Source organism: Belonocnema kinseyi, chromosome 2, assembly GCF_010883055.1.
Source record: "Belonocnema kinseyi isolate 2016_QV_RU_SX_M_011 chromosome 2, B_treatae_v1, whole genome shotgun sequence".
NCBI classification, from domain to species: domain Eukaryota; kingdom Metazoa; phylum Arthropoda; class Insecta; order Hymenoptera; family Cynipidae; genus Belonocnema; species Belonocnema kinseyi.
The window spans coordinates 108,949,069-108,965,317 of NC_046658.1; the positions used below are offsets into that span (position 1 = coordinate 108,949,069).

General features: G+C 29.9%; 2 protein-coding genes across 2 annotated transcripts in view; one reads left to right on the forward strand and one right to left on the reverse strand.

Annotated features, from left to right (window-relative positions):
• LOC117167051 (potassium voltage-gated channel protein eag) overlaps positions 1 to 16,249 on the forward strand; it is a 227,636-nt gene that overhangs the window by 184,149 nt on the left and 27,238 nt on the right. Inside the window, exon 10 of the mRNA XM_033351630.1 lies at positions 13,202 to 13,317. Coding sequence (XP_033207521.1) covers positions 13,202 to 13,317 — 116 coding nt within the window. The remainder of the gene's footprint in view (positions 1 to 13,201; positions 13,318 to 16,249) is intronic.
• LOC117167052 (MTOR-associated protein MEAK7) lies at positions 5,823 to 11,554 on the reverse strand. The gene is made up of 2 exons (XM_033351631.1): positions 11,330 to 11,554; positions 5,823 to 7,911 (listed from the first exon to the last, which is right to left on the reverse strand). The coding sequence occupies exon 2, from the start codon at positions 7,909 to 7,911 to the stop codon at positions 6,568 to 6,570; it is 1,344 nt and encodes a 447-aa protein (XP_033207522.1). The 5' UTR covers positions 11,330 to 11,554; the 3' UTR covers positions 5,823 to 6,567.

Here is a 16,249-nt window from a genome sequence, read left to right on the forward strand (position 1 = left end):
CCCTCATCTCCTCTACTTCCCAACCGCAACTTCCTATCGTCTAACCCTTCCCCCTACCCTCTCATACTCCCCTCTCTACTTCGAATGCACTATTTAAGACGTGAATTCCCCTCCTCTCATTTCCACTATTTCTCACCCCCTCACTTCCCCTTCCGGGAAAAAGAAGTACGAAGGACAAACACCCGAACGAAATTATAAGAGTTTATACCCGGGGCTACGAAATCCTAAAAACAAACTAAGAATATGAAGTAATGATATAGTATGTATAGACTACACGGTCAAAAGTGCTTTTAAAACATGGAAAAAGGGTGGTTTTTTATTCAATTAGAATTTTTAATAAAACTAATATATGTACTATATTAAATTCATTATTAAACATTATAAACTCCTAAGATTTCGAGTCAAGATATATTGCATTTTCAACTAAATTGTTGAATTTTCAACCAGAAAAGACCCATTTTCAACCCCAAAAGACCAATTTTCAACAAAAGTTTAGAATTTTCAGACTAAGAGTAAAATTGTTTAGAAAACACTTTACTTTTAATCCTGAAATCGTGAAAAAATTTAACTTTCAAACAAACAAAATGGATTTTAAAGCAAAAAGTTGAATTTCCAACCAAAAAATATTTAGTTTCAACTAATCAGTTTCATTTATAAGCAAATATACAGTGAAACCCTTCAATAGCTCTCCCTTATATAGCCCTTCCGAGAATTGTCGCCGCGCCGCAGGTGTCTATAACTGGAACAACGCGGGGCCGCGAGGTCTGCGGTTATCACTAAGGCAAGCACTCCACAGTGAAAACCCACCATCAGCCCCAAAATCAGCGCTGTAGAAGAGTTTCACTGTAGTTAAGTTTTCAGCCTACGAAGATAAATTTTCTAATGAAAAAGAACAAATTTCAGCAAAAGAGTTAAAGTTTCTACCGAGATTACTGTTAATTGAATTTTTCAGTCGAAAAAAAATCAAACAAATTGATGAATTTTCAAACAAAAAGATTAATATTTAGCGCCAAAAAAAACAACCGAAAAGATTAAAAAGTTCATTTTTATCCAGGAAAAATGGATTTTTATTCCTGTAGTTAAACTTTCAACTAAAAAATATTAATTCTTTAGGAATCGCTTCCATTTACAACTAAACATTTGAAATTTCTAACAAAAAACCCAGCAAAAAAAGAAAGTATTGATACAAATTTAATTGAAAACACTGAGACACACCGCAAATCCCGTTTTGCGACAATGACAGATTGGACGAGTGTGTCCATGCGTGTAAATGCAAGAAGATGGTGTTTTAATTTCGAATCTTTTTATACGTATAAATACGATGCAAATATTTGAAGTCAGGGAATTCACTTCTAGCATATGCACGCAAACGCGTCACCATTGGTCAATGCGTCTAAATTCGCCCCAGTTCGTTACGACGAACTTCAGAAAGTGCTGATCTAGCCCAGCAAACACGTTCTGTAACTGTTCCAGATGAAAAAAGGAACTGTGTTCCTTAACAGTTGTTACAAGATGGTGATAGAACTGTTCTAGAACAAAAAGGTTAAAGCTTTCTAGAACACTGTGACAAAATTGTGACAGAACTGTTCTCGAACTATTTGATAACACTGTTCTGTAACAGTTGCTATGGAATTGTTCTAGAACAAACTGATTGCAGACGCTCTATAACATTTATTTCAAGTTTATTTTAGAACTTTGCCGTAACAGTGTTATATCGAAATTCTAGAACCCTGTTACAAGTGTGTTCTAGAACAAATTAGGAACGAAGATTAGTTCGCTAACACTATGGTCGAGCTGACCCTTGCGAATATACCTAATGTGGATATCTCGGACGTATAATTTTCGTCAGTCGGGACTGCGTACGCGTTATCCCGGATCAAAATATATCTATGGGGATATAAAAATTTCCGCCTCGCAGGATATTCCGACGGGTTATCCCTGGAATAACCCGGGGCATAAATGTGGTCTAGTCAAATATCTCGGGATATCCTATTGCTGTGAGGGGTACATAACACTGTTCCATATTATATAAATAACAGTTTTAGAACTGTTATAGAATTATCTTAGATTTTTTACAGTGCAGCGTACCAAAGTTCTAGAATTTTTACAGATCTGTTGTTACAGCTTTCTAGATCTCTTAAAGATTTTTTATACGACATTTGTAATTGAGTTCTAGAATTGTTCTAGAAATGTTAGAGATCGGTTCTCACAGCATTCTAGAACTGTTACAGAATTGTTCTAACGTATGGGAGATGACACAGTTACTCGCACGTTCGTAACCTGTTATCTAACCTGTTCTAGAACACGTTCTTTTGTGTTCTAGAACAGTTACGGATCTGTTCTGTAACCATGTTTGCTGGGATACAATTTAATTCGTAATAGGAAAACCAGCATGCGAAGTATGTAGAATTTATTTTAAATATTTAGTAAATGAACGTAGCTCAGTAAGAACAAGGTGGACTGATACACGAGAGAACGCTGGTTCAGATCTCGACGCATGCACTTCTTATTATTTTTTTTCGAATTTACCTTGACCTCGTATTTATATTAATTCACACGCATTCAACTAGCAATATCTTAATGCGTATAAATTAATTTAAATTACTTTTTCTACAAAACAATTGAATTTTTATACCGTAAATGTGATCTTTCAACGAACAAGTTAATTTTCAACCACAAAAAATAAATTTTTAATCAAATTGTTGAATTTTCCACCAAAAAAAATAATTAATTTTAAACCAATTAGTTGCATTTACAAGCAAATGGTAATTAAATCTTGAAACAGAAAAGACGAATTTATTTTCAACCATGGTTGGATTTTTAATTATGAAAGAAATAAAATAAAGAAATAGTATTCACGATTTTTCCACCAAAAATCGTACATTTTCTGTAAAAAAAGTGAGTTTTCAAGCTAAAAAGATCAATTTTCTTTATTAATTTTGAATAAAATTTAATTTTAATAAATTAATTTTGAATTTTTGATTAAAAAAACTTAATTTAAAAAAAAAACTTAATTTTGAATAAAAAATGTAATAGTAGACTTTTCTAAAAGAAGTAATCAAGTTTCAACGAAAAAGGATTATTCTTTTATCAAAGGTGAATTTTCAATTCCAGGAATCCCAGCACACAGATGAAAAATTAAACATTTACACCAAACTCTCGCTTTCAGTCACTTCGTTCGCAGCCTTCCTAGAATTGCTGGCGCATACAGTTTCTCAGGGGAGTCGCGCGAGAGCGGTTGTGTGTGTGTGTTCTAATTGGAAACTAGTCAGGCGGCCCTCCCTGTTCACGTTGATGTCCCCCCGAAATCAGCCCAAGGCCATTTGAAGGCAACCCCCGACACTTGACTGAAACCGAGAGTTTGGTGTATTTTTACATGCAGAAAGTACAAGCTTTTTATAAATCTTATACGTTTCAATAATAATGCGACATTATTTTTTATGATTTCTGTTAATAAAAATATTTCTTTAATTGCATATAATCAGGTCGTTGCAACTCAAATCGTGTATAATATATACATACGAGTTTTCTTGAAGTACTCGCATTTGCCTAAATATTTGGTCAGATGAGAGGAAAACTGCAGAAAACCATCTCTCGAGTTTAGTAGGGTATTTCAAAATTCGTGTACACAACCCGGTCTTTCGTCATACATGGCACGTACAAATTTCGCATACAAATAGAAGTTATTAAAGTAAAAGTGATTATCGTGGTAGGAGTTTAAAAATGTATATATTTTGTTGAAAATTCGTCTTTCTTGGTTAAATCCATTTTTTAAAATTAAATTCTTTTACTAATAATTTAACATTTTTGTTCAAAATTGAACGGGCTCGTACAAAAATGTCTTTTCTTGATCAAGCATTCAACTATTTGGTTGCAAATCTATGTATTTTGTTGAAAGTTTATCTTTTCTGGTATAAACTTAATCTTGTTTGAAATTTCAACTGTTTAGTTTGAATTTTAAGTGTATCTTGTTAAGAATTTATCTTTTTTAGTAGAAAGTTTATCTTCTTTGTTGAAAACTCGTCCTTCTGATTTGAAAGTTCAGCTCTTCTGGTAGAAATTTTATTTTATTGTTGTTAAAAATGCATCTTTTCGGTTGAAAATTAATCTGTGTTTGTTGAGGATTTTACTATTTTATTTAAAACTCGTACTTTCTGTTTCAATTAAAATATCCTTGATTTAACATTAAAATGTTTTCTTGTTTAAAGTATCACCTATTACATTTGTTTTACAATTTATATATTTTATTATAAATTCAAGTGCTTGATTGAAAATTGAACTACTTTATTAATTCCCGAGAAACAGTCAAATTTGTATCCCTCCAACCCAGTTCGAAAATCTTCACAGTAGTTTGGTGAGTCCGAGGCTTGAAAACAGGCGAAAAGGGGAAATTAAAAAAAAAGAATTAATCAAGCCGTCAGCTACTATTCTTGGACTTTTATTCACTTTCTTCACTCTGCACTTTTCAAGCGATAACAGACTATAACCATAGTTTCGTGCGTTCGAAAAGAAACGCCTTTACATTAGCGTTTGTGTACGACAAATGTTTATAGGTGGACTCTACGGAACTCAGGATTATAATTATTATAAATTTCCTAACTAGTCAACAGAGATCGTGCCTACGAAATACAAAGAGTTCCAGTACGATATATAACAAAATCACAATAAAAACGACGGATCACATTCTGTTGATCACATTCGTAGTACACAATTTGATAAAGTTATATAGCAAACAATTAACAACGAGTGAACTTAATTTAGTATACCAGGCCGTTGTAAGTATAACGATCATTCGATGCTCGCCGTGATACCTAAAATTTACAAATAAATTAAACACGAATAAAATGTACATATGTACAGACATTCTTCAATCTCTCTTACCCGCAGAAATTTCACATCCATTAATCAAAGACAATATCAAGATAGCTTTAGCGACAAAGACATTTCGTTTCTTGGTAGCGTATACCCGCAGTTTCCCCTTAAGCTTGATTCATGCTCCTAAAGGCAACTTCTTGTCCTCTTATACTAAAAGTCTAACATTTGAGAATTGAATTTTCAAACAAAAAAGTTGAATTTTTAAACTAAAAATATGAATATTCATCAAGAAAGTTCGTTTTCAACTGAGAAAAAAAGAAATTCTCATTCAAACTGGTGATTTTCAAAAAATAAAAAATTTTAATTTTCAACTAATCACTTGCATTTACAAATAGTTGAACTTTTAACCTACAAACCTGAATTAAAAAAAAAAGGAGTTGAATTTTGAACCAAGAAAGATTTTTTAATCAAGAAAAAACTTTCAAACAAAAAAGACGAATTTACTACAAAATGTTCAACAAAATAGTTTAAATTTCTATAAAATTGTTGCATTTGCATTGCTTAAAAAATAATTTTGCCAAAAAAGAGTTGAATTTTGAATTCAAAGAGTAGAATTTTTTTAGAAAACAATTTACCTTTAAGCCCGAAAACTTGCACTTTCAAACAAGAAAATAAATTTTTCAATTAAATAGTTGAATTTTTTACCATACAATATTTATTTTTAACCAATCAGTTGCATTTACAAGCAAACAGTTGAATTTTTAACATAAAAAGATGAATCTTAGAATGGAAAAGAAGAATTTTCAACAAAAGAGTTGAATTTTCAATCAAGAAAAAAATTCAACGACATTGAGAAATTTTCAAACAAAAAAAGACGAATTTTCAACAAAACAGTTGAATTTCAAACGCCAAAATATAATTTTTGAACAAAAAAGATAATTTTCACACAATAGTGGAAATTTCTATTAAATTATTGAATTTTAGGCCCAAAAGACGACTTTTCTGGAAAAAAAACAGTTGAATGTTTAATCCAAAGATATGAATTTTAAACCGAAAATAAGTTAATTTTGAACCAAAACGTTCAATTTTTTATCAGACTGTTAAAATTGCAAGTAAAAAGATGACGTTTGAACAAAATTGTTTAATTTCCACACAAAAATTCATTCTTAACCAAACAGCAATTAGTTGAGTTTAAAAAACGTATTTTCAACAAAAATTCTACAAAACAATTGAATTTTTAAATAAAACAATTAATTTCCAATCAAATGAAAGGAATTTTGAATCAGCGATGAGTCTTCAATAAGAACAAAATAATTTTTAACAAAGTAAATTTTTCAAAGAAAAAGAATTAACTTTCAACTAAAAAAGATGATTTCTAAACCATAAACCCAAAAAGACGTCTTTCCCACCAAAGATGAATTTTCATTCCCAGAGATTACAGCCATAGAACAGAATTTGCAACAAACAATATAATTAAAATTTCAACCAAATAATTAAATTTTTACAAAAAAAAAAAGATGAATTCTGAACAAAAAATGTAGTAGTAGTAGACTTTTCAACGAAAAAGAATAAGTCTAAAGTCTGATATTGAATGGCATCTTCATACCCGCATTTGCCTTAAAGCCGATTAATGTTTCTGAAAACAAGTCTATGTCTTCTTAAGACTAAAAAGTCTGATTTTAAACGAAAGTCTCGTATGCGCATTCAGTTCTTCACGAAGAAAACGCGCTTACTCAACCTTCTAAACGACCCTCAGGTTTCCCTCTCTTCCCTCTCTTCCCGCATGCCATCGCTGTACATTTTCCGCCCGGAAAGCTCGAGCAAAACCTTCGATACTGGATTCTGATCCAAAATTGATCTGGGATCCCTTAATTCCTCTTCGGACTCCGGCACTGGTCCCACACCCCAGATCTCGCAGTGCTTTATATGAAAGTCCTCTTTGCTGCTCAGTTGAAAGTAATTCTGAAAAGTCGTGCACGAAACACTCGACTTTCCCGTCCCGTATTCGCAATCCAGCCACAAACCTGGATAGTTAAACTGACCTCCCATTAGCAAACCATTCGGCATCGTCTGCTGATGAAGATTCAAATACTGGTAATGATTATTGTAGTTGGTAGCCGGGAATGTTAGGATGTCCGGATTGAGTTTAAACAGAAAGCAGGACGCATTTCCCTTAAAATTTGGACTTAGCATCCAGCTGTCAGTAGCGAATCCTCCAAAGACATGGTCATCAGTATCCTGGACGATGATGATTGTCGCACCCTGCATCTGAATTCTACCCAGCATCGTCGAAAACGATTCACCGTGAACCTGACTGGAGAATAAAAATCTCCACTCGTTTCGCAACTCGTGTGGCAAACTCAGATTCAGAAATAGCACATCTCCAATCCCGAGGATGCTGGGAAAGTGTGGAATGTTCTCGAGTCCTTTGCAGATCGGCAAGAGATTCAAGTCGTGGACACGCGTAGCTGTGTTCTTGTCACTTTTCTTTTGAGACACAAGGAAGAGAGACTGGAAAACGTGCGACTGGATGAGTTTGAAAGTAGCTGCTTGGCTGAACCAGTTGTCTATTTGATCAACTGTTAAGGAATCTCCGTATTGCAGAATTTCCTCGCAGAGACTTTTAGCTCGCATGATGATTCTTCTTGCATTGACATTGCAACCGATGTTACTCCAGCTCTGGTAATGAGTGTTTGCGCAATTTTTCTGTATCCTCAAGTAGGAACTGATGGTGCTTTCCACATATTGGAGGAAAGTTGCGGCAGGTATTTCGTATTTCTGCTCATCCTCGAAATAACCATGAAATATGAGACTGGTACGTTCTTCAGGATTACCCCGAACTGCATAGACATAAAGACGACCGAAATTTTCCCCGTTGACGGCAGAGGTTCGCTTTCCGGGCTCGTGACAGAGAAATCGAACGACGAATTGGAGAAGAACATCGTCGAGGTGTGTTGACCAGTGTTTGAAAATGTCTTCTCGTTTGATCGAACCCGAACTTCGAGACATAGACTTGAAAAGATTTTCAACCAGGATTAACTCATCTGCTGACAGAATGTTTGCGGAGGAAGCTGAGCGACTCGATCCATGGCCCATCTGTTAAATTGAAGATAGTTCTTCTAAAATCTCTTTGAAGATTGAATTCATTTTTTTAAAAGGATTTTAGACGACATGTATTTCACTGATTTAACGAAAAAAAATGATTAAGATATGAGTAATAGCACTCTTAAAGTTGGTGATTGCAGTTTATATAATTTTGTATGTAGTTTTCCCATGAAGTGTTGCAATTTCTGAACCAATATAGATATTTCACGTTTTCTTCATGATCCTGGTAGATCTTTTCGTTTACTTTAGAAATCCGCCATAAGATTAAAAAAAAATCAAAATGTACAAAATAGCAGCGGTTTTTCTGAAAATCTTTAAACTCTCTTTTCTCAAAAAGAACATAGTTTTATTTATTTTTTCTAATAGAGCATTAATATGTTGCATATATAAGATTATCTTGTGCCCGCGGCTTGGAGGAGAAATTTCGATTTTTTGTATGAAAAATTAAACTTCGAATTTTTTGCCATAAAGAAACAAGATACGAAAAAATAAAAAAGCAAAGGTGTTCAGACATTTAAAAAATGTCTGTTAGCACATTTTTCTATCTTGCGCTTTTTTTTTTATTTACAATACAAGTATCTAAAACTTTGTCAACAAAATTTCATGTGTAAATCTATAAGTTAAAAAATTTGTTATATATATCCAACATCTTAGTACTAACTTAAACAAAATCTAGAAAAAGTAAAACGATGGCTTTTTTCAGAAACTCGAGTTTCAAGATTTTGAGAAAAATCGCCAACATTTTGAATTATTGAAAATTAAATCTGGTGGATTTCGAATACAAACGAAAAGATCTAAGAGAATCAAGAAGAAAAAGTTTAAAATATCTAAATTGGTTTAGATACTGTAGAAGTTTTTGAAACAATTTCAAAAATTTTGTTTCGTCTAATCGGTGAAATACTTGTTATAGTCTGAAATATGCATTTATTAAATTTTTGTAATAAAACTATTTGTCATATGCTTTGTAATATGTTTTATAAAAGGATATTTAAACATTTTACAAAATCAGAGGATAATTTTTAAAGTAACATAACCGAAAGACAGAAAAAGTGCAAATAAATTCTTTTGGGCTACTTTTAGACGATTGATATGTTTAATTTTATTTTTATATCACAGGCCTCTACAAATTTTTTTCGTTTAAACTTGTCGATGCTATTTTTATACAGAAAAATTTCTACTATTTTTACTTATGAAGTAAACATTTTTCAATATTATTATTTTAATATAGTGAGATTAGGAGAAAATATCTAAATTTAAACAATATTATGAAAACTTTAAATAATTAAGATTCGAAAATTCAACCTCATTTTTCGGTATAAACTTTGTTATAGATATAAATGAAAATGATTTAATTTAAAATAAATAAGAATTTTCTACCAAAACACCAATTTGTAACAAAAGACATGATTTTTCAACAAAACTGTCGAATTTTCAACTTATAACTGATAAATTTTCAACGAAAAATAAATTAATTAAATGTTCAGATAAAAAACACAATTTTTAAGAACAAATTTTCACAAAATAGTTCACTTTTCAACCAAAGGGGCGAATCTTCAAAACAAATTAATTTATAGCAAGTCGTAGAATTTTTAACCAGATTTTCAACAAAACAAAACAAAACAAAACTATTGAATTCCGAAGTCAAAAACACAAATATTATCTTCAAACCAGTCGAATTTTCAACCCAAAAATATGATTTTTGGTCAAAAAGATTTTCTACCAAATACTTGAATTTTCAAATAAGTTGTTCCATTTTCAACTGAATAGCTGCATTTTCATCCCGGAAATATGTTTTCAACGAAAAAATTAATTTACAACCAAATAGTAGTTGGATATTCAACTGAAATTATGAATCTTCAACGATCAGAAAATTTATTTTTTAGAAAGTAATTCAACTTTAAACTAAATATTCTAATATATATTTTATATATAACATCAACAAATATTTGACGAAGTAGTTCATTTTTCGACCAAAAACATGAGTTTTCATAAAAATATTTAATAGTTGATATTTTATTCACAAAATGATTGTAATTTGAAATCAAAAACAGTTGACTTCAACCAAAAAAGCCGATTCATTTTAAACCAAACAGTTCTACTTTAACCAAAAAGGATGTATTTTCAACCTAATAGTTGAATTTTCAAGACAAATTACTAAGTCCTCAACAAAATAGATAAATTGTCAAAATGTAGATTAATTTTCTACCCCCAAAAACACGAAATTGCAGCAAAAAAGTTATTCTTATAAGCTGAGAAGTACAATGTTTTCGAAAACAATTGATTGTTAAATTGGAAAAGATGAATTTTTAACAATGAAAATAATTTTTCACCATAAAAAATGAACTTTCAACCTAATAGTTGAATTTTTATCTTATCAAGGATAAATTTTCAACAAAAAATGAAACAGTTTTCAGTTAAGGAAATTATTGTTTAACAAACAAAAAAAACGAATTTTCAACCAGAGGTAAATCTGAAAAAATTTAATTTTTAATCAAAAAATTATCTCCAAGAAGATTAGTGCTACCAAAAAAGACAAATTTTCAACAGAAATGTTGAATTTTGAAGCCAAAAAGACGAGTTATCTTCAAAACAGTTAAATTTTAATCCTAAAAATATTACTTTTTTTTAAAAACATAACTTTCTTCGAAATATTTAAATTTGATCCTGGGTTTTCTGTATAAACTTTGCTGTAAATATAAATGAAAATTATTCAATTTTAAATGAGAAAACTGTTTGAAGACAATCTCGAGTTAATTAATTTATAAAAAGAAACGAAATTTGTGGGCTTCGAAATGTAAATTTTATTGATGCTAGTACTGATTTTTCAATAGTATCAACGTGTTCAACAAACTTTTGAAAGCAAACATTCTCCGAGATTTGTTGACCCAAATTAGCAAAAAGTTAATTTATTATATGAAAGACAGTGTTTACTGTCCTATAATTAACAACGAGATGCAAAACCTTTTTTAAGGTTTATTAAAATACACATGTGTGCAACAATCAACAATAAAATCCTTATAATTTCAATTGGAACTGAAAAATATAATTTCTCTAAGTAAATATCCCTCCTGTTATTCACACAACAAGTAGTCATAACAAATTCTTCTTCGCGTATAAATAGCTCTGCATTTTTAACTTGTCAAGTGAAAATTGAGATATATAACACCAGCATTTCTATTTTCAACTAGTTTCCTTGAAAACAGATTTAATTTAAAGTCAGAAGCGTAGAAAGAAGAGCTTTGAATAAGTGCTTTTGAAAGATAAGATATGATACAAAAGTTATATACATTTAAGAAATTAAATAACGCGATGGGCAATTGTGAAAAGAAAATTCTATTGTCAGAATTAAATAATTCCTAAAAATAAAAAATATCGACAATTTCAGAACTTAATCTTTAAATAAACGAACCTTTTTTACAACAGCTGTACCCTCTAAAGTGGTTGTTCCATATAATTTTTTTCCTTTTCAAAAACCTCTCGTATCTCAATTCCAGGTGAATTCTCAATTTTATGAAAACATTTTAAACATTGATCTTGCTATAATCACGCGACAAATTGATCACGTGTGACAATAGAACACTTTTAACACGCACATAAAATCTCGGTGAATAAAATATTTTTAGGTTATGACTCTTATTCGTCGTCTGCTTTGGTTATCGACTCTTGAAACTGCGCATGCGCAACCCGCGATTTTATTTCTTTTTAAATGGTGAAGATAAGGGTGCGACTAAATATATTTTCTTAATTATATATGCATCAGGATTGCCCAAAATCGATTATTTTCTTAGTTATTACGTTATCGTCCCCTCATTTTACTTTGTTTAGTGAGAAATTTTCCTAGTTTTTTTTTTTATTTTTTTATTTTCAAACAAAATTGAGATAATATAAAATAATGTGATAAACAATGCGTATGTTAAAAATTTCATTTTTTGTATAAATGCACCTCGTAATTTGTTAAAAGTCACCCCTCAAGGTACTACAACTTAATTTTTAAGTATATTTTCTGAATTTTATGTGAGTGAAATTAAAATTTTAAGTTAAATTATATAAAAAGTGCATCATACAAGTATAAAAATACAGAAAATACTCTTTTCCATATTGCCTTTGTTTCCCGTTGATTGAAGAATTCTTCTTTTTTACACTTTTTTGAAGAAATCTCCCCCTTTTCTTGTTTTTTTCGCTTAAATGCGAAATGAATTAACAGAAAAAATAAGAAAATAATAGGTTGAAAATTAAATTATTTTGGGGGAAATTCAACTTCATTTTTGGTTGAAAGTTAATTTTTTAACTGAAAATTTGACTATTCAATTTTTGGTTTAAACATTTTTTTCCTTAAAAATTCACCTATTCGGTTGAACATTTTTTCTTTGTAGTTAAAAACGCAAATATTGATTTGAAAATTCATGTATTTTGTTTGAGATTCGTCTTTTCTGGTAGAACATTATTCTTTTTTGTTAAAAATGTATCCTCGCGTTGAATATTCAACTATTCTGTAGATAATTTGTATTTTAATTCAACTACCTCGTTGAAAGTTGAACTATTTTTTTAAACAATTTTTTTTGAAGATTTACCGCTTATGTTGAAAATTATTTTTATTTTTTGTTGAAAATTGATTCTATATGGAAAATAAAAATTCCCCCATTTCCCTCTTTTACTGTTTTCAAGAAATTGACCCTTTTCCTCATTTTGCGCTTGAATTCAAACTAAATTAATCGAAAAATTAATAGAATAATAGCTTGAAAATTTAATTCTTTTGTTGAAAATGGAATTGTCTTGTTAAAAAGTCATCTTTTTTTAATAACAAATTAACTACCCTTGGTTGAAAAATTGTAAATTTATAATATTAGGACACAAATGATACGTGAAATATGTCTGCTGAATCTTATTTATCAAGATTCTTCAATCTCTTTTCATTTTGTTAATAACTTTAAAACCATATTAAATTATAAGGATTGTTAATAAAATATAGAGTGATTAATTACAGCAGATTTATCACGTTCTTTTTGTTTACTCTTCAAATGTTCTATCATATTTTTTAATTATTATTTTTTATTTTATAGTAAGAATTCATGGTTTGCATAATTCTATTTAAGCTTTGTTACCGAAATCTAAAAACGCATACAATTTGTGTTTGCAAGTCAGAACTTTTGAATTCGTGAATTCAATAAGCAAAAATTACGCTTTATTTTCGTAGGTCTTCATATTGTTATCAATTTGTGTTTTTTTTTTTAATTCTGCATTTTTAATTAAATGATAAGCTTACATTTTTTTTAAATTTCAGCTCATTTTTCGGAAAGTAGCTGACGTTCGTCGCGAAAAGGAATTGGCCGAGAGGCGAAAAAATGAGCCGCAGCTAGACCAATCGCAGGATCATCTGGTCCGGAAAATTTTTTCGAGGTATGACTATCACCAGGAGGGTTAAAAAGGGGAAAATTGAGCAAAAAGTTGTTCGATCATGCTCAACTTAAAATATAAATAAATCATAAGCAATTCATTCGTATCAAAACTAGACCGAAGAAACAAAAACACATTTTAAAAAATCTGTCTAGTTTTGATAGTTCTGATACAGTGAAGTCCAGTAGAGACGTTTCCTATTTACTACTCAAATTTTATTCTTCAAAATTATCTGAAACAAACAAAGATTTCAAAATTATGATTATAACAGGGTGACAGCAAGTCAGGGAAAACCTGTAAATCAGGGAAAAGTCATTGATTTTGTGAAAGAAATTTCAAAAGTCAGAACATTTCTGTAAGAAGTATCAAGAATAATCAAGGCTGCCACACAGCAGAATCCAATAATTTCCAAAGATTTCGAAGGATTGTAACGATTTTAGTCTATTTAAAAAATTCCAAGTGACTTTTAGGAGCTTTAAAAATTTTAAAGGGATTTCAATAAATTACAAAAAATTTATCATATTTTAGGGAGTTTAAACAAACTCGAAGACTTTTCGTTAAAAAAATTCAATAATTTTAAGAGATTCCTGATGATTTTAATTATTTTAGACTGTTTACAAAAATTACTAGGAATTTTTAGCTGCTTTAAAAAGTTTCAAGGGATGTTAATAGATTTCAAAGAATTTGTTATATTTTAAGTTATTTAAAAAAATTCGAAGCAATTTCATAATAATAAATTTCAATAATGTTCAGTGATTCGAAAGGATTAACCATTTTTAGGGTGTTATTAAAAATTCAAATTCGCAAGATCGTTAAAAAGTTTCAAAGGATTTCGAAAGATTTTAAATATTTTTAGGTATTTTTTTAATTCGAAAGAATTTTCAAGAACTTTATAAAGTTACGAGGGGTTTCAAAAAATTTCAAAAGATTTTCAACATTGAAGAGTATTTTAAAGGAATTAAAAAAATGAGGTATAAGAATTTTGGAAGATTTAAAATTTTATCGGATTTTCGAGAATTTCAATGGTTTTATGTGATTTTAAAAGCTCTCTGAAGGTCTGCTCAAAGTATTCTAATCAATTTTCCAGAATTTCAGGAAATATAATCAGATTTCATGTTTCAGTGGATTTGGAATATTTTAGGGAATTAACAAAATCCAAGGAATTTTTAATTGATTTCAATCATTTGTAGGTATTCCAAAGGAGTTAAAAGATTTTAGTATATTTTTTAAACTTGCAAGAAATTTTAAAAAGCTTTAAAAAGTTTAAAGGGATTACCACCAATTTGAAAGTTTTTTTAATATGTTAGGGTATCTTAATTAATCCAAAGCATTTTCAAGAAATTAAGAAAATTGCACAAGATATCCAGGGATTTTAAGAATTTTCAAATAATATAAAAACAATTTGAACGATTTTACAGATTTTACGATGTTTTACGATATTTTAAAAGACTCCAAGGTTTATCAGATTTTCGGCGATTTCAATTATTTATGGGAATTTAAAAGCTGTCAAGTTATTTTCATAAATTGTTATGGATTTTAAGAAATCTCATGAAACTTCGTAGAATTTCGCTGAATATGTTTAACATTGAATTGGATTTCATAGAATTTCTTCACAAGAATTGGGGGATTTCTCAGGTTTTTAAATATTTGAAAAGATTTTTTAAACATTTTCAATTCATTTAACATAATTTGGAATTTACTCTGAATTCTTATGAATTTATCCTGAATTCTTTTTAATTCTTTTGAACTGTTGGAAATTCTCTTGAAGTTTTTCAATTTACTTGAATTCTTCTAAATTCACTCAACTTAATAGATTAAATTTGTATTAAATGTTTTGATTTGGTTTATATCATCTTGAACTATTTTAAACTGATTCTGGCCTGAATTCTAAGGCACTTCATTAAATATTTTTAAATTCCATAGAATTTTTCTAAACTCATCTCAATACCTCAATCTTACTGAAATCAGTGCAATTTTTTGGATTTTTGAAGTTTCTCCCAATTCATGTGTATTATTTTGAATTGAACTTGAATCGTTTTAAAATAACTTTTTAGGTTCAAATAGGACACTTTCTAACTTATTTATAGTAAATTGGGCTGCAGAGGCCCTGAGAATAATAAATTAAGGATTTTTGAATTCGAATAAAAAATCCTCTTGTTCCATTTAAATAAAATATTCTATAGTAAAAATGTGGACATATTAGAATTTTGATCTTCAAATATAAATTGTCAGGAAAAACGAAAAATTGGGGAAAAATGTGGGTGAAGACCGGAAATTTTGAAAATGATGTTTTGCGGCCACCCTTTTATAACCAATTAAATCAATGTATCATTATATAAAGTCAATTAATTGCATTTGACAGATATAGGATACGCCTCTAGATTTCGTATCATTTTTTCTAAACATAAAAACTCAGGCAAGTGTCCAAATCTATAAAAATGAGTATATATAGTAGCTTTTTTTTAATTAATTTATTTAATTAGCTGATTGATATAAAATTGAACAATTCATCACGCGTTAAGGAAAGAATAAATTAGTAAATTTATCGGCGAGTACCCATGAAAAAAGATTCTGATGTGACTACTGTTGATCATTGCCTGGCTGGCTGTGTTCGAAAAGGTTCAAGACTGACGGGGAACCACAAATCAGCATAAGCAGTATCGCAGCGGGCTTTAATCGGTCTATTCAAGCTCAAGAGTCCGAAGAGGATCTCGCCTTGTCCGTCCTGCCGCCCTGGCCGAATTTTAGGCAATTTCATTTTCTTTATACGTATTTATTTCTCTCCTTTTCTTTCTTTCCTTATATATCTGCTACATTTTTTTATCGTACAACACCTCTATTGTTACAATTTTATTGTCAGTTTTTATTCCTGTATTTATTATACTTTACATTCTCATTTCAATTTTATTATTATATTATTATTCTTCTTATTATT